The following is a 21670-nucleotide window of genomic DNA, read 5'->3' as shown; positions in this document are numbered from 1 at the left end:
CTGATTGGACTGTTTTTGAAGCTGCATCTGAGAACCTAGATGAGCTCACGGACACTGTGACATCATACATCAGTTTCTGTGAAGACGTGTGTGTGCCAACAAAGACCTTTTGCACATACAACAACAATAAACCATGGTTCACTCCTAAACTCCAACATCTTCGTAAGGCCAAGGAGGACGCTTACAGAAGTGGTGACAGGGTCCTGTACAAGCAAGCCAGGAACACACTGACCAAGGAGATCAAAGCAGCTAAAAGCAGAAGCTGGAAGAACGGCTCTCAGCCAACGACCCTGCGTCAGTGTGGAGGGGCCTGCAGGAAATCACCAGCTACAGACGCCCCCCACCCACTATTGAAGCAAACAAAGACCTAGCCAACGAGTTAAACACTTTCTATTGCAGGTTTGAGACGGACAGACTCCCACGCCCCACCCTCCCCTCCCCAGGGACATTGCTTCAGACATTGACCCCCAACACACCTTCCACCTCTCCCCCCTTCACCCCCCCCCTCCCCAATCCAGTCTCAACGACCACCACCACCCTCCCCAATCAAGACTCAACGACTACCCCCACCCTCCCCAATCCAGACTCAACGACCTCCACCACACCTCTCACCCCCCTTTCCTCCTCCCTGAAACTAAGAATACACACTCAGGATGGGAGCCGACTATTCCAGAAACAGAAGCCCAGGAAAGCCCCCGGACCAGATGGCGTCTCACCCTCCTGCCTCAAAACCTGTGCTGAACAGCTGGCTCCCATCTTTACTCGCATCTTCAACAGATCCCTGGAGCTGTGTGAAGTTCCCTCCTGCTTCAAACGCTCCACCATCATCCCTGTTCCCAAGAAACCCACCATCACAGGACTGAATGACTACAGACCTGTCGCCTTGACGTCTGTGGTCATGAAATCCTTCGAACGACTGGTGTTAGCCCATCTGAAAGACATTACAGGCCACCAGCTGGACCCTCTGCAGTTTGCCTACCGGGCAAACAGGTCGGTGGATGATGCAGTGAACATGGGGCTGCATTACATCCTGCAACACCTTGACTGCCCGGGAACTTATGCCAGGGTCCTGTTTGTGGACTTTAGTTCGGCTTTTAACACCATTGTGCCTGAACTTCTCTCCTCCAAACTCTCCCAGCTCAGCGTGTCACCAGCTACCTGTCAGTGGATCACCAGCTTCCTGACAGATAGAAAGCAACAAGTGAGGCTGGGGGAGATCACCTCTGAAACCCAGTCCCTCAGTATTGGTGCCCCTCAAGGATGTGTTCTCTCACCACTCCTGTTCTCCCTCTACACTAACGACTGCACCTCCAAGAACTCGGCTGTCAAACTCCTAAAGTTTGCAGATGACACCACTGTCATTGGCCTCATTCAAGATGGTGATGAGTCTGCATACTGGCAAGAAGTTGAGCGGCTGGTACTCTGGTGCAGTCAGCACAATCTGGAGCTGAACACTCTTAAGACTGTAGAGATGACAGTGGACTTCAGGAGACATCCCTCAACTCTGCTCCCCCTCACCATATCAGACAGCCCTGTGTCAACTGTGAAGACCTTCAAGTTCCTGGGTACAACCATCTCCCAGGACCTGAAGTGGGAGACCAACATCAACTCCATCCTCAAAAAGACCCAGCAGAGGATGTACTTCCTGAGACAACTGGGGAAGTACAGTCTTCCACAGGAGCTGCTGATCCAGTTCTACACTGGTCATTGAGTCTGTCCTGTGCTGCTCCATCACAGTCTGGTATGGAGCAGCCACTAAACAGGACAGGAGCAGACTGCAGCGGACTGTACGGGCAGCAGAAAGGATCATCGGCACGTCCCTGCCCTCCATCCAGGATCTGTACCTCTTAAGAACCAGGAAACGGGCAGGGAAAATCATCACAGACCCCTCACACCCTGGACACAGACTTTTTGATCTGCTGCCCTCTGGCAGACGGTACAGAAGCCTGCAGACCAGGACCACCCGACACAGGAACACTTTCTTTCCCCTCGCCATCTCCCTTCTTAACCGTTGACCTGTCACACTGCTCCCACTGCCAGACTGCAGCTGCACCTTATGTACATTTTGTAGTATTCATTCCACCTCATTCATTTCTGTATTTTATGTATATAAGTAGATTCGTTATTTATAGTTGGTTTACACAGCTTTGTGTATGTATGTGTAATGTGTATATATAGACACGTGTGTGTGTGTGTGTGTGTGTGTGTGTGTGTGTGTGTGTGTGTGTGTGTGTGTGTGTGTGTGTGTGTGTGATTTACATTGCTGTGCTTGAGAGCCACCATCTACCGGAACCAAATTCCCTGTATGTGTCTGCACATATACTTGGCCAATAAACACTATTCTGATTCTGATTCAGATTTTTTCATTTTACAAGTTTTCCTGCTAATATATCCCTCCACTGTGAACATTGAAACATCTAAATATTTAAGAAATATTTAATTGTATTTATTTTATACAATCTAAGCCCCCAAACAAATTCAAATCAAATTCAAATTTTATTTGTCACGTACACAGTCATACACAGTACGATATGCAGTGAAATGCTTGGACAACTGCTCGTGACCTAAAGGGGGAAAAAAAGGAAAAGGCTATGAATAAGATAGGAAATAAATATGAAAAATTAAAAAGTGTAAATTTAACTAGGAAGGAATAAAATATAAAAAATTAAGGTTAAAAATGAAATAACTGTACAACACAAATTAGAATGAAGGGTAAATTTAACTGGGAAAGAATAAGATAAAATAAAATAACTGTACAACAAAATACACCAATACACAATATAGAACTATATAAGAATGTATGAGAAATATAAATATTATATACACAATAACAGCAGCTGTACAAGTATTAGCTTGAAATGAAGAATATAATGTCCAGTGTTGTGCAATCCACATTATTTAGTGTCTTGTGCAGTGCAAATATGCTTAAAGTGATTTAAGTGATGAAGTGAAAACAATGTCCAGAAAGTCCAGTGTGTGTGTAAGAACCATATGTGTGGGTCAGTACTGTGTGGTGGTGTGATTGAGAGACCGTATCGCCTGCGGGAAGAAGCTCCTCCTCAGTCTCTCTGTGTTGGTCTTCAGGGAGCGGAATCGCTTTCCTGACCTCAACAGAGAGAACAGTCTGTTGTTGGGATGGCTGAGGTCCTTCACCATCTTCCTGGCCTTGGTCCAGCACCGCCTGCTGTAGATTGAGTGCAGGTCAGGGAGCTCGGAGCGGATGGTGCGCTCAGCTGACCGCACAACCCTCTGTAGAGCTCGTCTGTCCTGCATGATGCTGTTCCCGAACCAGGTTAAGATGTTTCCCGCCAGGATGCTCTCTATGGTGCACGAGTAAAAGTTCCTGAGCACCTTGGAGGGCAGTTGGAAGTCTCTCAAGCGTCTGAGGTGGTAGAGACGCTGACGGGCCTTTTTCACCACGGTGTTGATGTGACAGGACCATGACAGGTCCTGCGTGATGTGAACTCCGAGGTATTTGAAGCTGTCCACTCTCTCCACTGGGCACTCGTTGATGACGGGGGTCTGGTAGTTCCTCTCCTGCTTAGTGCTGAAGTCCACTATCAGCTCCTTTGTCTTACTGACGTTTAGAAGGAGGCTGTTCCTCTGGCACCAGTTCTCCAGATTCCTAATCTCCTTCAGGTAGGCCGTCTCGTTGTTATCAGAGATCAGGCCCACCACGACGGTGTCGTCAGCAAACTTGATGATGGTGGTGGAGCTGGTAGTGGCCACACAGTCATATGTGTACAAAGAGTACAGCAGGGGGCTCAGAACACACCCCTGGGGGGCTCCAGTGCTGAGAGTGGTGGAGGCTGAGACATGTCGGCCCATCCTTACTGCCTGTGGTCTGCCAGTTAGGAAGTTGGAGATCCACTGACACATAGATGAGCTGAGTCCCAGATGCTCCAGCTTGGTGGTGAGTGTGGAGGGAATTATGGTGTTAAATGCAGAGCTGTAGTCTATGAAGAGCATTTTAACATAATTCCCCCTTCTAGTGTCCAAGTGAGTAAGTGATGTGTGGAGGAGATGAGAGATGGCATCGTCTGTGGAACGATTTGGACGGTAAGCGAACTGTAGTGGGTCCAGTGTGTCTGGTAGTGAAGAAATGATGAAGTCTCTGACCAGGCGTTCAAAGCACTTCATCACTACTGAGGTGAGGGCTACAGGGCGATAGTCATTGAGAGAAGCAGGGTGGGGTTTCTTCGGGACAGGGACAATGATGGACTCTTTGAAGCATGTGGGGATCACCGACTGAGATAAAGAGATGTTGAATATCTCAGTGAACACAGGAGCTAGCTGGTATGCGCAGTCTCTGAGGATACGACCTGGGATGCCGTCTGGTCCTGCTGACACTTTTTTTTCATTTATTGCAACAACATTTCTTGCATGTGGAAAAAAGTAAGACGTACTTTTAAAACTGCACTTCTTTTTCTTAGATGAAATATCTCAGAGATTTAAATGTGCAGTTAAACTTGGTCCGACCCTCTTAAATGTTGTCATTAAAAAAAAAAGAAGTTTATTAATGGTAATTAATGGTTTATTCCTTTATTCCTTGAACAAAATAAAAGAATAAACTATTTGCTGTTGATTATGAGCTACAGAAGAATCTAAATCATCCTCCCTCCCTCTGACAGGAAAAAATGGGCTACAATAGATCTAAATAATACCTACATGAATAACCTCTCTCTCTCTCTCTCTCTCACACACACACACACACACACACACACACACACACACACACACACACACACACACACACACACACACACACACACTTTGTTTTTGAAGCTTTCTGTTCTGTGTATTTATTTGTTTAACATCAGCACTCGCTACAGACACATTTTGTTCTTCTTTTTCTTTTCTTTTTTTTGGCCTGTCCCGTTTGGCTCTTTTGCCGTCAGAATTGTTGTCTAAAGGCAAACAAAGATGCCCAACGGATTTACTTTACCAAACTGACCATCCCAGCCTTGCCGTAATGGTCCATTTGATTCACCTTTTATTGTTTATTTTATTTTCACTTGCTGAATACGGGACAGACTTGACTGGGGGAAAGAAGGGGAGAAAGAAAGAGGGAAAGAGAAACAGCTGAGAAGAGGGACGGGGGAGAAGGGCAAAAGACAAAAACCAACAGAATAAGCAGAGAAAAAAATGCATATATCAATCACCTGGATCACCTGTTGAGAAAGAAAAAAGAAAACAAGCAGAAGAAAATGAGAGTAATAGAATAAACAACATCACAATGATATATGGGAATATGACAGTAAATACTAAATGTTAAACATTATTGTGCAGCACATAAGATCAACAGAACACAGTGTGCTTTGAGGTAGGAGCCAAAAAGGGTGTAGTTTGTGTGTGTGATCACCCGTGTGTACACCTGTGAGCATGGACGCGCTTGTTTTTTGTTTTTTTAAAAGGTTCCTTCATGTAATAATCTGCTAGAGGGTGTGGGGGGGCCACAGCCCCGTCCTCCAGGGCATGAAGCAGGTATGGAGGAGATCAAAACTCCAGACATCCAGAGGCCCCCAGAACACAAGAGACCAAGGAAGACCAACAGAGGGGCAGCCGCGCCACTGTCCCAGAAAGAGCTGAGGAGAGTCCCAGATGAGGGCTCACTCAGCAGCCGCGGAGCAGAAGCCAGGGGGAGTTGCAGTGACGCGCCCGTGAGCTCCACCGGCAGCCAGCTGCGCCTGAGTGACCGAGCCCCAGGCCGAGAGGCCGGGGGCACCCCACCTCCGAAGTGGCCCGAGCGAGCCCCAGGCTCCAGGCCCCGATAAGCGGCCGCCAACGAGTGAGCCGGTGTGTACCTGGACGCCCATCCCCAGACACAAAGAACCACCAACGCACCGACACCTGAGGGAGTCCACCACTGGCAGGGGAAGTGGTGGTAGGGGGAGAAAGGCCTCCAAACCTTGGAGGGCCTGAGATGTCCCCAGAGAGGTGGCGCCTGACACCCAACCTGACATATAGACACAGACATACAGGCACACACAGATACAAACATCCATTCCTCATGCTCTCATATGCACTTACTCCACACTCAACCAACGTGGAGACAGACATAAAGAGACGCTGTACACACGATCACACTCCCCAAGCGTACTCTACGAACCGGGTCTAGGTACCCTTGCCCCTGGAGGGGGGGACTGCACCCAGACCCAGGTGGTGTTACCCTTTTCCCTGCGGTGGGGAGAAGCAGACCGCCCCGACTCCGCAGCAGCAGGGAGGCCCCACATTCCAGACCCCAATCGGACGGCCAACTCCTCCTGGCCCCCCCGCTCCAGCAGGCCGCAGAGAACGGAGGTGAGAGAAGACTCCAAACCTCCCTCCACCCGCTCAATGTAGTGTTGATGCATGTGTGTTCTAAGGTGCATTTAAAACCCAGGAGGGCATGGAGCTACCTGCCAGATTTTGTTCTTCTTCACGGTTTAAGCAGTTTTACATGTCAGTAACATGTTTTTACAAATACTGAATACCCAACTCCCCCCCCCGATTGAGAAACAAACAAAATCATTCACTAATATGTGTTGTATTTAATCTCACAGATATAATAATTGTGATAAATCCTTTAATCTTTAATTACTTTAACTGTGGTTTTTAATTTTCTGTAACAGTTTTTAAATAATTTCACACCTTAAAAAATAATCTTTATTTCATTCTAAAGATAACCTTTTATTTCTTTTATTTAAAGACCATTAAAGAAATTCATTCAAAGGTAGATGCAGATATTCCTTTAAATCACTTAATCAAGCAATTACGATTCACATATTCATAGCTACCCTTCATATAATTCCTTATATCAAGATAAAATTGAGTAGCTTTCCCCCTGATGTATTTCACCTTAAATTCATTAGGTGGCAGAAATGTCCAAAATCTGCTTCTCTTTGCTGATCTGCAAAACTTCAAACCGAGTTTTACTGAGTTTTTTTAATCACAGATTTCATATCCGGAAACAACAACAACAACAACTCAGTTTTACAGATAATAATAATAATGAAGCAAACATTCATACAGGAACAAATTAACTTGGATTAAAGCACCATCTAACATGACAGGTCAAAGGACTTTGAGAAGTGTAAACAAACAAATTATAAAACACAAGACCAACAATATAAAAACTTAAAGCTGCAGCATTTGTTTTCAAAATGTTAAAAGCTGCAAAGAATTCATGCTCAAAATGTTGAATATGAAATAAATGAATCATTAAAAAATTAACAATTAAATGAAATGTAAGAAAAAAATAGTAAAAGAAACAACTTTTAAACTGTTTAAAGAGTTTTTAATCATTGCTAATATCCTTATTTTTACTTACATTTATAAAATGCGTATAGCATTTCAAAATTTGTTTATGTTTGTTATTTTGCTTCCAAAAGTTCCATAAAGTCATCAAATTTATTCACATGTTGTGTTCATTTACTAAATCTTGCTCCTCTGCAGCTTTAAGAAATTTCACACAGATTTGAAAGCTGTTTCTCAAATTGGACAAGCTTTGGATATTAAATATTAAAAACACAGATAAAACTGCAGACTGTGTTGGGGCTGCATGTCTGCACTGCAGATGACCCTTAGGCCCCCTCAACAAAGTCAAAGTCAGCCCCCCTCAGCTGAATTCTACAAGTCAAATTCATTATTCATTGATTAGCTGACTAACTGCAGCTTTGATGAGTACACAAACTATTGATTAGAAATAAAATATATTTTTTAACATGTAATATTTATGTATAATTATTGTTGTTAATATTCTGGAATAGTTTCAGCTTCTCGTAAATGTTATATTTGACATGAAATACAGAAATCTTACTCATGTTATCATTGATATTTAAAGCCCTAAATCTACTTACAGATACATTCAATTATAAAGTATAAGATGACAGACGTGATTGGGAGAGGATAATTTAATATGTTATAGTAGGATCAATAAAGAATTTATCTATGAATCTATATGAATTAGGGTTACAGTCACTCCAATACTAACCTGTGGCTTCCGCCCTGAAAACAGATGTTGCATTATAGGGATCCTTTATGATAGTTCTGTTAATATGGTTTCTTATTGTGTAATCGTCTGAGGGGCTTAAAATAAAAATCAGTTCTGTGTTTTTTTGTTTCTCTTTCAACCTTTGATAAACTGAGAGCTCCTTCAATTCTTCATCACAATCTTAACTAATCCACAGAGTTAATGTCTTTGACACAAAGACCCAAGGAACCAAAAAACCTTAAGAGAACCTGAAAACTGGTAAAAGTCGTCTTAATAATATGCTGCTGCAGGATGGTAAATCACAATAAAGTCGGTACTGAAACATAAAGCTCACTTCTTTGGAATAAAACAAAAAACAGAGCAACAAAGACACATAAATAAGAATTTTGTTGTGACATTTCATCCTGTTACTTCAATACTTCAATCACATTAGCTTGTACAAGAACAGCAAACCTACTCTTCTTCCTTTGGGGTCTCATGGTCTTGTCTGCAGGGAGAAATTACCAGTATCCAGACCTTCCAGTTCCTGAACACAAGAGCACATTTCAGTCTACACCATTATCCTCATTAACAGTTACAGATTAGCTGTAGAGTACACATATTTACTCCGAAGACCTGTGAGCACAGGCAGTAACAAACAAGCTACAGCAAACACACAGATTACTGCTTGGGTTTCATTGTGACTTACACTGTTGACGTCCTGGTTTGTCTTTACTTTGGTGCTGAAGAACTACAGAAAAATGTGAAATATGTTTCGTCAAAAACAGTCTGCTGTTTACTGGAGTGTTACTGTGACCAACAACATCTCTCTGTCAATGCAAGTTTCAAGTCAAGTCAGCTCATAGGATTAAAAATAAAACCACACTGAACAAGTCAAAGCTAAAAGTCCCGATTCAGAGACAACTCAACGCTAAAAACAAGCAAAACCTGAATCAACCATTAAAAATATTGGGGTGGCACACCAACAGAATTTACAGCTTTAATATGCTGTCAGATACAGGTTGCTAGAAAAATATGGCAAAAGAGAGAAAAATAACATAAATAACAAGTTCATGCTTCGACTCATTGTAGGGAGTCTTCCTCTTTATTGTGCTCAAGTTTATTAGATTTATTACCAACGTAGTCTTGTCAGACTAATGGGGGACAACAAATTATGGGGGCTGCCCCCCCGGCCCCCATTGGTGCTGCATTACATTTATGATAAGAGGAAGTTAAATAAATATGTGGTAAAATGTTGCGTAGGTTTGGAAGTGATCAATAACACTCAGTCTGACTGTCTTTCCTCCTTTAAATACCAGAATTCACTCAGAATCCTTTCAGCACTAAAGGAGAAACAGGACCCACCTCCTCTCTGATGAACATACTGGTGATGATGAGACAATAAAGGCTGAGGAAGCTGCTCACGATGTAACACGGCGTGGAGTCGTGTAAGATTACAGGCTCTGTGGAGGTCAGAGTCAATGGTTAAACAAAGCGCAAGCATGAGCAAAATCTGAAGAAATGTTAAAAGGAGACTGGTGTAGATGTTTCTTTTTCCTGCTGTATTTACTGCTGAAATACATTAATTGGGTCTGGGGCATGACTGACCTTGTGACCATCTCAAATTGCAGGGAAAAGAAACAATAAACACAACAAAAATGCAAAATTCCAGGTCCAAGTGTCGTACAAAAAATAAAGACTGAAGTGTTTCGAAACACTTTTTTTAATCTTTTTTTTTTGTTTACCTGAAAAAATACTCGAGCTAGGTCCTTCGAACTTGTTAACATTATGCTAAAGAGCCTCTGAAGCCAGTAATGACAAAACAAAACATGGAAGTAGGAGATAAATATCTGTGTGTGGTTTGTGCTTTGCTTTGCTCTGCAGGAGCTGATTGACGTGATAGACTGCATGAGCAACACCTGGGCCCAGTGAGCTATGAAAGCTCCGCCCCTTCTGCAGCAGGTCTCTCAGGCTGTATCCCAATTCAGGGTCTGCAGCCTTAAAGTACGCATTTCAAGGCCGATTACGTCACAGCGGCGCGCCGAAGGCTGTCCCAATTCAAAGGCTGCTCAATGCGGCCCTGAAATGCGTCCTTCATTTCCCTGAATTTTAAGGACGTGGCAGTGTAGACTTCGTGGCCCAACATATCCCAGTATGCGATGGGTGTGGATAAATTTGCAGAAAAAAACGGCGGATGAGGGGCGGCTGAAGAGTAAACTTTAAGTACTGAATATTATGTCACTTATTTATGTGCAAATGTTTAATAACGAAGAGCATTAAACATTACTGTTGGCCACATGTCGGCAAAGTTATGTGACATTAGTGACGTTTGTACTAACTTGCTTTTAAAGCCTTTACTTTAAAATATACGCCGTTCAATAGCTGAGCTCAATCTTACAGAGAATGATCAAAGCTGATGTAGAAAGAAAGAAAGAAATGAACAGAAGATTTTCTCCTTCATTTCTGTCAAACAAAGCTATGACACGTTTCCAGTGGTTAGTATCATGGTTGCTAGGCAACCTGGGCAGCGCAACAGAGGCTTTTTTTTTTTTTTTCACTTTATTGACAAACAACAGTATCAGCGCAACGGAGGCTAGACCGTCCCATTACACAAGCCGCTGTTGTGTTGCTTTGAAAGTTTATTTTTGGGAGGTTAAGAAAATGTGGTTTATTTGTTTAATAAATAATTTTGACCAGTAAACTCTCCTCATAACTCAGACGCCCTCTACAGGAAAGGGCAGAGCAGGCTGTACCTGCTGCGGAGACTCAGGTCGTTTGGAGTGGAGGGCCCACTCCTGAAGACCTTCTATGACTCTGTTGTGGCTTCTGCTATCTTTTATGGCGTGGTCTGCTGGGGCGGCAGCATCGCTGCTGGGGACAGGAAGAGACTGAACAGGGTGATCCGAAGGGCCAGCTCTGTTCTAGGATGCCCTCTGGACCCAGTGGAGGTGGTGAGTGACAGGAGAATGGCGGCTAAGCTGTCATCCCTGATGGACAACATCTCCCACCCCATGCAGCAGACTGTGACAGCACTGAGCAGCTCCTTCAGTGGGAGACTGCGGCACCCACGGTGTGGGACGGAGAGATTTCGCAGGTCTTTCCTCCCCACTGCTGTCAGACTCCATAATAAAGACTTTAACTGATCAAGCACACACATCCATACATATGCAATAATACTAAGTGCAATAATCCTTTCTGTCATCGTTGTATTTTTACTCAGTTGTATATAGTATTTGTGTTTGTATTCTATTTTTATCTTATTGTATATTTATTTTATTCTACTGTATATAGTATTTTATTTTATTCTATTCTGTACAGCTGTGTACTGTATTTATTCTTATTGTATTCTAATTTTTGCCTCATAACTTTTGCACTGTCCACTTCCTGCTGTGACAAAACAAATTTCCCACGTGTGGGACTAATAAAGGTTATCTTATCTTATCTTATCTTGTTTAAACATGTGCCATGGTTTGGTCTTTCTTTGCTTGTGACTCCTTGATCTTGGTAAATACAATAATTGAAAAATACCACGTTACATATAATATACATATGATAATGTACAACACATTATGGAGTATGTTTCTGCTGTGAGCATATATATAATATTATATATTAGGGAAATTTTCCTAGACATATTTTTGACCTGGGGGTAGAATTGATTGTGAAATGGAAAGGGAAAATGCTTATGAACAAAAACATGATGCATTTAAAGTAGCTCTTTCTCATTTTTATTTAAGAAGAGAATTTTTTCCACTGTGCGATGGCCGAACCTGTTCCTTTCGTGGAGATCATTTCTCCTGCCTTAAGGCAAATCCCTTCACATGGCACAGAGGAGGCTGGAGTGCAGAGACACTGGTAGAGATGCAGTTATACAGTCTACCTGGGCCCCACAAAATATCAGCTAAAGAGAATAAATAGATTAAATTGCTGCACATTTGGCAGACTAACATTTTCAGATTAACTAAACAATAAAATATATATTTTTATAACATTACATGTAAAGAGTCAAGTGGAAGTTTTTCTAAAGTTATTTAATGATATTTATACTATGAAAGCAGATTTTTTGACATTTTAAGTTTTTTCCCATTATAAGATAAAATAAACACGCACAAAACAAAAGCAAACGGCCAGAACACAAAGCTGGAAAACCCACCCAACTGACCAAACTCAACTCAAAATTCTCCCACACAACAGAACCTCCTCTATTCCTCGCTGGCTCCAAATCTCTCAGTGGAATGATCAGTGGTTCGCTATCTGTCACCATCAAAACGCTCCACAAATCCCGCGAATGATTCGCTTCCTTATAAACCAGGGAATCAGACACCGAAGCAGTTACGTTCTAAATGAAGCTTCGGACGTCACAGATCACGTGACTCTGGCCAAACGAATCAAGCTTTGGCACAGTGCTTCTGAAGCAGTGTGTTGATTTTTTTGACACACGCACCGGAGCTTCAGCTTCAAGCGGACCATCACTAGTATTTGCTGTTATATTCACATAGATCATCGCGATTATGTTGTTTATTCTATTGCTCTCTTTTTCTTTGCTTGTTTTCTCTTTTTTCTTTCTCAACAAGTGATCCAGGTGATTGATATATGTATGTTTTGTCTGTTTGTTTTGTTGCTTTTTGCCCTTTGTCACCGTCCCTCTTCCCCGCTTTTTTTTTTTTTTTTGCCTGTCCCGTTTGGCTCTTTTGCCATCAGAATTGTTGTCTAAAGGCAAACAAAGATGCCCAACGGATTTACTTTACCAAATTGAACACCCCGCTCCTTTTCTTTACCTCTTTCTTTCTCCCGTTTCTTTTCCCCAGTCAAGTCTGTCCCATGTTCAGCAACTGAAAATAAAATAAACAATAAAAGCAAAGGTGAATCAAATAGACCAATACAGCAAGGCTGGGATGGTCCATTTGGTAAAGTAAATCCGTTGGGCAACTTTCTTTGCCTTTAGACAATAATTCTGACGGCAAAAGAACCAAACGGGACAGGCGAAAAAAAAACCCCCAAAACATTATCATAATTCATTCAAGCAGGTCATGTATAATTGTGATGAAGCTTATTTCCAATATATAGTAATTGTAATATTACCAGTATTCATATAATTTGGTAGAATTGGTCTGAAAAGTGTAACCAGTGCTTCATACACGTGTCCTCTTACTTGTAGGAGTAACTGCAACGGTTCCCATCTCTTTGGTACTCTCCATGATTTTTATCCAATTTCTTCCTCTTTCATATGTCCACTCCATCCCTTTGCATTCATAATTTCCTTCATCGGACATCGTCATTTTTGAAATCACCAGTTCAAACACTCCATTCCTGCCAGGGACCAATCGGATGCCTCCTTCTGCATAACGCTGGGCAAACCTGGACCCCGTGACCACATCCCCCTCAGGACCAAACGTCAAAATCTCCTCTGACGTCGTCCCCTTCTTCACCGACCAGGTGACAGACAGGTAGGTGGGGTGGATGAGCTCCCGGGTGACGTTGCAGGAGAGAGTTAGGTCACTTCCCTCAACGATGACAGGGGGCGGGGTCTTAGGGGACACCTTGAGCGTGTTAGGAATGACTGACGGGAAAACAAAACAAAAAAAATTTTCACACACAAACAATCTTATAAAAAGAAAAAAAAACTAGTAGTAAAAATGTTGACTTTATAAAGTAGCACGTGCCAAGCTAGCCTCTACAGCAGGGTTGGGCAATCAATTTTCCCAAGGGGCCTTGTGAAGGACCCTCTGAAGTCTAACATCCACAACTTTAGGATATCATTTTTTAATTTTGTGTTTCAAAAAAACCTTCCTGGAGGCGTTCCAGGCAATGGTGGAGGCATCCTGGTGGCTGGCTGAGGAATAGGTTTTCTGGCTGCTCCCGACGCCTGACGCACGCCAGATTGGCCCGGGTTCAGTAAATGGTAAATGGCCTGCATTTGTATTAGAGATGGCACGATACCACTTTTTTATGTCCGATACCGATACCGATATCATAAATTTGGATATCTGCCGATACCGATATGAATCCGATATAGTGTTTTTTAATCAACAAAACTGTTTTTTAAAATATCTTGCTGCATTTTGCAAGTCTGCAAGTTCATACTCAAGTTTAAAACAACAACTACACTAAAGCTATTCTGTTATACCTGTATACAAAAAAAATATTTCATAGTTCAGCAATACTGATCAATCTAATAAACTTAGACCTACACCATCCTCCCTATTCTGGTATTTTAAAGAGTACTTAGCGTAAATATTAAGCAACCTAACTAATAGGGTTCCAACTCCCAGCAACAACAAAAATAAATAAATAAAAAATAGGGAACCACCCCTCACGCTCCACCTCATGATGCTTAATCAACGTAATCAACCTTAATTTGATGCAGTGTGAAAAAAAATGCACAGAAATCAATTATTTTTCAAGAAATATTAAATAGATTCAACATCTTTCTTCAACAAAATTGCAGACTGCACAGATGGTACCTTCCCAAAGGAAAAAGTACTATAGCTTACTAGGGTATATATATTAGACTTAATAGTCACTATATACAGTAATTGACTTCTATTCATTTTACATCAAATTAAAACTTTGGGTGTCAGATAATTATTTATTAAAAGCTCGACATTTTAAATGAGAATAAGAAAGAAAAGTATGTCTTTGTGCCCCCTTTTCCCTGTTCATGCCCTATCGGCCCCCCTGGCTAAACTTTGCTAGATCCGCCCCTGCACAGTTACCAGCGTCAGCTACGTAGAAAAAGATCCTGGTGTAGAAAGTAATATTAAATAAATTCTAACAACAGCTTATCAAGCTTAAACGTGCTGCTGTTGTTCAGCCGCTGGTTTCCTCTTTCTGGCGCAAAGTGGGCCAAAAACAAACAAGAGAGACTCATGACAGAAAAGCCGATCAGCTGATCATTAAGCAGTTTCACGATTGAAGTAGCAGCCGGAGAGCGAGAGGCAGTCGCTCGTTAAGCTTAACGTGGGAATGCTTTACAAACATTCAGAGATGGACTTACACACTTGCTTTACTTCTCTCGGGGATAACTTTGTCGGAGATGAAATGCCAGGTTGCTAGCGAAGCTCCAAATGCTATCCAGACCACCGACAGGTCCCGCATGCCACAGCTGCTCTATCACGTGATGCATACTGCTCCGACGTTCTGAGGTGAGTTACGGCGTGTTGCAAGTTTTGTGAGGTGCTTTCGTGATATTTAATGGATCGGATTACATTTTTTATTTTTCTCCGATATCCGATCCAGTAATTTAGGTCAGTATCGGACCGATACCGATACGTAATATCGGATCGGTCCATCTCTAATTTGTATAGCGCTTTTCTAGTCCCTAAGGACCCCAAAGCGCTTCACACTACATTCAGTCATTCACCCATTCACACACTGGCAAGCTACATTAGATTAATAGTAGATTAATAGGGCAGTGTGTCCGGGTGCATTGACGGCCGATAGGGACATGCGGGGTCTGCCCTGCGCTAAGCGGTGATACGGGGTCATCCGACATCGGCTCTGGGAAGGAGAAGGAGAAAGCCCTGGAATTCACTCCACAGAAGATTTTCTACTGGAGCTGTCTTGTGTTGACACCCTACACTCAGTCTTCAACCAGGTGAGAAAAATTGATGGTCAGATGGTGCACCCTGAAGCAGCGCTGACATTTCTGCATTTTGTATTGATTAGACACTCGCACAGAGGAGGAACACATCCAGTTGTCGGTGCCTTGAAGTCGCCGGGAAATGATTTTCCAGGTGGTTCATTACAACCCAGTGGCCAATCACATTGGGTATGACAAAACTCTAGATTGAATAATGGCTCAATTTTATTGGCCGGGCAGATGTGCACCAATAGCGCTTGCCCTGCCCAGAGTGTCAGCTGGTTAACCAGCCAGTCATACAAAAAGGGCCTTTGTGCCCTTTACCATTAATGGATGTCCCATTTGAGCACATGGGCCTGGACCTTATCGGGCCATTTCACTGGAGTGCACGTGGATATTGCTTTGTATTAGTTCTGGTGGATTATGGTGAGGGGAAACCCCCTTTGTGAGCATTAAGTCAGTTTCTATAGGGACAGCTCAAACGCTTGACAATGCTTTGATACTGTGTATAAACTGGAAGCTATCTCCTCAGTTTTAACTTGATTTTACAAGGTTTGAGTGTTACAAGGTAAAGTACATCATTGCACAGCAGAGCTTTGTACTATGGCTCAAAGAAACCCGTCAGTTCTTCAAATAATATTGGTATATGACACTTTACAGTAACATTTTTTGTTTTTTATTATTATGTGCAAATAGAAATAATTTATGGCTTCCAAAGAAAGCTAGTATGCTTAGATATGTACTGTATGAGTGCCTGGATTTAAAGGTTTTTATTTTTTTGATCAGACATTTGTTAAATTTAACATTTGTTCAGGATTTAAACCTCTGTATTAATAGGTCAGAATGGTTAAATATACACACACTTTCATACCAGTGAGTTGGACCTGAGCCATATAATTTCCACTGATGACGTAGTCGGTGCTCGGTGTTTGACACTCGTAGAAGCCAGCATCCGTCAACTTCACCTCAGCAATCTTCAGCTCCACCTCATTGTCTTGGAAACGCACCACCGATATGTCGCCAGACGCCACGCGCTTGCTGTAAGACTGGTCGGAGTAGCGAGAGTCGAAAGAGGAGATTATCTTTGTCTTCTGCCCTTTCGCATCCTTTAACATATTCCAATCAAAATCCTGCAGGAAAAGAGAGGAACAAAGACGATGTGAATGTTATATTACGGCAAACTTTTAACAACATTCAGACTTGAAGAAGAGGAGCATATGTTTTCTAAAAAAACCCAAAACAATAATAATAATAAAAATAATAAAAATTTATGTGAGGGACCAAAGTCTCACACATGACATTCTTGACTTCTATAACTGAAAATAAGCTCACAACAAATCCACTATTAGTTCATTTTTGAGGCACGTTCGACAATGTAGACGATGTTCAACAGTTTGAGGAAGAAACTAAAATAATAATAATTCACTAACTATATTTGTGACAGTAGAAACCACTGCACAGGGTGGCCATTTGCATCATTTCAAAGTGTAACCCATCTGTCAGACAGAACTTCAAGACTGATCTGTGTGTGTGTGTGTGCGTGTGTGTGTGTGTGTGTTGGGAAAATGACCTGCTCCCTAGGCCCTGTGTATTCTTTGACATCACATCTGATGGAGACTGGCTGGCCCTCCACCCGGATTAATGGACCAGGAGGCACCGTCACCACATGGGCCGAGCACCCACCTTGAAGGACAGAGAAAACATTTTAAAAGATTAAAAGTCTATAACAGAAAAAATTATGTGTGGAGGCTGAGTTGGACTCTGAAACCTCTAAGATGAAAGAAAATCCTTCTATATATGAAGCAAAAATAGAATTTACATGAAGAATACGCTGTATTTATATACATTTGCCCCTCAGTACAACAGACCATTGAGGTCATATTGAAGTTTGCTGGGCCTGTAGCAGCTTGAATAAGGTAATGACATGTTTGACAATGACACTTCAATGTTTTAATCATGGACAGTCAGGTGAAAGCCACACTGGCTGACTTGCAACAAATCCTGGCTGAAGAACAGGAAGCCAAGCTTGGTCAGTGTGTGACCACACCTGGCATCCAGACCAGCATGAGGAGGAGCAGCCAGGCTATTGTGGCTGTGTGTGGTTCTTCCACATGTTTCCACAACAAAAGAGACACCAAACAAGGCTCAATAGCAGAAATAGCTGTTTTGGCACTGGCACTTTCCTTAGAAATGCGACATCACCGAAGGTGAAATAAACAGGCCTTTGTCTCATGTGCCACCTTGCTGAGGTAACACTTGAAACAGGTGAGATGCTGGGTGAAATGCGTCCTCCAGGCTTTACTGTGGCAGTCAGACCTGTAGAGCTCCTCTAAGAAGAGGAGAGCACTGGGCTGATGACTTTCTGGGGTCATCCTGTGCAGGCAAATCTCCTCATCAGCCCGGGTTTTTAGTTTGGCAGATCCCCAGATGCATTTGTCGGTGGCGACGGTGTTCATGGAGTGCTTGATGTAGGAGACCTCAGATGGAGTGTACTCATCCAGGTTTCCCCAGAATAAAAAATACTCTTACATCTACAGACTTTATGTAACAGGTTTCAGAAATTGCAAACTTACTTTAATACAGATTTTACTTGCTGTCAAATCTTGTTGTTGTTGTTGTTGTTTTTTTTCAAAATTATTTGTTGTTTGTGGTTGTATTTTGCTGTTTCTTATATTTTCATTTATTAGAATCTATTTTAATCGGATGTTTTAGTGACGTCTTTTTCTCTTTGTGTGTGACCTTGGGTTTTAGAAAGGTGCCCTCAAATAAAACGTATTATTATTATTAATGTTAGAAATTATTAAGCTTCAGCAGTCAGCAGAGGTCTACAAACGAGGAAGCATTTTTACAGAGCAAGAAGAAATCTTCTATTTTTAAACGTAAAACAGAAATCTGGCCACAACGTCAAGAAAAAGCACGATGTGCATGTATGAGTCAGCCTGCTGAGTGTTTTCTGTTTCATAAGTGACAAAACTTCATAAAAGCCACATTATGTTTCCCTTCACCGTCTGTCAGCAGTAGTCTACAGTTTAAGCTGTCTTTATCTTCACATTAGGGATGGATAGTTGACATGTTGGTCTCAAGAAAGCTAATATGCAACTAATGCAAGTTACTATCATGTGACCAACCACCAACATCTTTCCGATTTAATTCAAAGTATTTTAAAACAAAATTTGAAAGTGAAGAAAATTCACACATTTGCAATACCAGGTCAAAGAACTCAGATGCAGCTCCAACAGTCCACTCAGGGTTTCTGAACTTCACCTTCAAAAGATATTTTAAGTGTCCACTTGTTTGTAATTGATGGATTTGCAACAACGAACAAACACAAATCCCAAAATTGCAGCACCTTTTTTTTTTTAAAGAAATAAAACCACTAAAACATTTTGGAGGTGCACTCAAAAATATCAAAACAGAAACCGTTAAAAAGGGAAAAAATGCAGACGCTTTATGGCTCGTTACAGGATAGGAAAATGAAAGTCTGGTGGTCACAGTAAAAGGGGAAGTACATTAAAGAGGCTTCCTCCTCTCCCAGAGTACTAATGTGATGTGTAATGGGACAGTTCCTGTAGGGCATATATTCAGGTATGCCAGTGAACAGGTGCTGGTTTGTCCTTGTGGAGAAAACCAGGGAAACCAGGGAACTGGCCGAGCCTGATCATAATAATACAGCTCATCTTTATGGCCGGGCCATCACTTCTCAGCAGGTTAATGGGACCATGTCAACTCATGTTGGCTAACTGGTCTTAGTGGGAGTACAGTTCGCTCGGACTAATGAGAGGCTGAACTGGACAGAGACTGAGAGACATTTATTTTCAATCTCTTTGATTGACTTTTCAATTCGGCTTAATCCAACATACCAACCAAAACCTCTGTTTCACTCAAAAAGTTACAAATCAATTGGATGTTAAATGCACTATTTTTTGTTTAAATAATTATTTTTTTTTAAAAAGATAGTCCACCCTCAGACAAAAATGAAATATTAAATTGGCAGACTTCAAAACGGGGATTAATATTTGGCTTCTTGTCAAACGACCGCCTGCCCAACACTGTTGCAGTTATTTACCAAAAATGCCTGCGAGTACTTAAACTGTTTAGCACTTGTTTAGCTACAATGGCAAAATGAACTGATAAAGATGTATGAGACAGAGCAGGTAAATAATGCACAGTGATAACGATAGTTGCAAAAGTTTTTTTTTTATAAAACACACTTTTTCTTTTCTTCCTTTTTTTAAATAAAAGGGCACCAGCAGAGTTAATTAGCCACCAAGCAAAGAAGTGTCTCTTACTGAGCATGAAAATCCCAAAAGTGAGTGCAGTGACATAGGGTTCCATTTTCCTTCCACTTTTTTCCTTGTCCCTCGATTTCCACGTGTTTTCTCTGGAGGTAAGACCGGTCCTCTCTCGCCACTGACACTTACCACTGTATGTGAGTGCAGGAAATGCGTGACAGCATGACAGAGGAGAGAGAGTCTGTGAGTGTGAGAGAGACAGAGACTGAGCCTAAGATTGTGGTCAACCACCACACAGTTGCTTGGGGCCCAGACTAGTGCCAGCAGGTCTCTGACAGCAGAGACCTGGCCTCCCTGAAAGGACCCCACTCGTGCCTCTTACAGTTCAAGTGGCATTCATAGTTCTGTTTAAGTGAATGGCAGCTAGGAACAAGAATGAAAATTGAAAAGCAGAAAGAATGAAGAAAAAAGAGGAAGAGGAGAAAAACCTAAATGCTGCCAGTTTATTTTTAACTTTAGGTGGCAGACATTTCAGTGAGGAACCTTCCACCAGTTTAACACGAGCTAGTTTAACATTAATTAACTCAGAGCGGCCAGCTCTGTGTCCAGCTCTGGTGGCTGTAACATGAGCGAGTGGCGTGCACAGCTTCCTTGGTGGTGTCAGAATACTTATAAAATAACTGACCAATTCTCCCAGTCAATTGTTGCACAGGGTAGGTTTTTGGGGTGTGTATAGGAAGGGGTGAGGGGGTAATATGGTGAAATCCTGTCCTGGTACAATACCACCATACACCCACAGCTCGCCATGCGTGCCTGATACACAGGGGCGGATCTAGAAGGGTGGCATGGGGTGGCAAGTGCCACCCTAAAATGATCTCTTGCCACCCCAAGTGCCACCATAGTTTTGCATATGACAGTGTTGTTTGTTAAAATAACATAGCATTAGCACTTTGAGCGTACTTACAGTTAACAGTGAATATAAATGCTAAAACTGAATATATCGCATAGTGTTCCACCCCCCTCCTCCATTAACAAATGGTTCAGCCCATATCACAGACAGTGTTCTTTTCTAGTTTTCAGTAGCAAGATGCTTATGATTGTGCCAGAGCACATTTTGAACAACACCATGGGAATTTCAGATTTCACACAGGTGGTTGGTCGTTGCACTGTGGAAATGGAATGAAGGTGAGTGTTATTAACCCTCTGGGGTCCACGGACTCGCTGCACCTCCAAATCACATGACTGATTTAAGCTGACATAGCAACAAGCTGCAGCCACGCTGAGCCTTTCAGCCCTTGTTGAAAGATTGGACTTCAACACAGATCTTTGTTCATGACAGTGCAGATTTCTGACATTTTGTGTAATTTAAGCATGTAACAATTTGATTTTTTTTCTAACAAAAAACAGTGTGAAACTTAAGTTAGATTTGTGTTTGTAAATGAACCGCCCCATGTTGTGTAGCTTTCTGGATTTTATACTTATTGGGCTACATATTTATTTATTATACAAGCCATACAGTACATAAAATCACATGTTTTATGTAACTAAAGTGTTTAATTATGTGGGCTACAGAAAATAATTAAGTTATAGATGATATTTATATGAAAAACGTGTATACTTATTGCATTTGAATGTGTGTTTGTGAAAAAGAAGGGGGGATTCCCATGATGCATTCAGTATTTCCTTTTCAGCCACCTTTCTCACCCAACATGTGTTAATAGACCTCTCTGCACTGAATCACACTTTTTATTCACCTCTGTCTCTCTTCCACAGCATGTCTTTTGTCCTGTCTTCCTTCTCTCACCCCAACCGGTCGCAGCAGATGGCCCCGCCCCTCCCTGAACCTGGTTCTGCCGGAGGTTTCTTCCTGTTAAAAGGGAGTTTTTCCTTCCCACTGTCGCCAAA

At 42.1% G+C, this 21670-nt stretch overlaps 1 protein-coding gene across 1 annotated transcript in view; it reads right to left on the bottom strand.

Annotated features, from left to right (window-relative positions):
• Positions 1 to 6909: 6909 nt before the first annotated feature.
• LOC113016022 (immunoglobulin superfamily member 8-like) overlaps positions 6910 to 21670 on the bottom strand; it is a 32081-nt gene continuing 17320 nt past the window's right edge. The window contains exons 3-8 of the mRNA XM_080297493.1: positions 16405 to 16663; positions 13104 to 13511; positions 12730 to 12783; positions 9317 to 9414; positions 8661 to 8702; positions 6910 to 8498 (exon numbers count right to left, since the gene is read on the bottom strand). Of these exons, the coding sequence (XP_080153619.1) occupies positions 8448 to 8498; positions 8661 to 8702; positions 9317 to 9414; positions 12730 to 12783; positions 13104 to 13511; positions 16405 to 16663 (912 nt within the window). The 3' untranslated portion in view covers positions 6910 to 8447. The remainder of the gene's footprint in view (positions 8499 to 8660; positions 8703 to 9316; positions 9415 to 12729; positions 12784 to 13103; positions 13512 to 16404; positions 16664 to 21670) is intronic.

Source organism: Astatotilapia calliptera, chromosome 23 (assembly GCF_964374335.1).
Source record: "Astatotilapia calliptera chromosome 23, fAstCal68.1, whole genome shotgun sequence".
Lineage (NCBI taxonomy): Eukaryota > Metazoa > Chordata > Actinopteri > Cichliformes > Cichlidae > Astatotilapia > Astatotilapia calliptera.
Note: the sequence above shows the minus strand (reverse complement) of the source record. Positions and strands in the feature narration are given on the sequence as shown.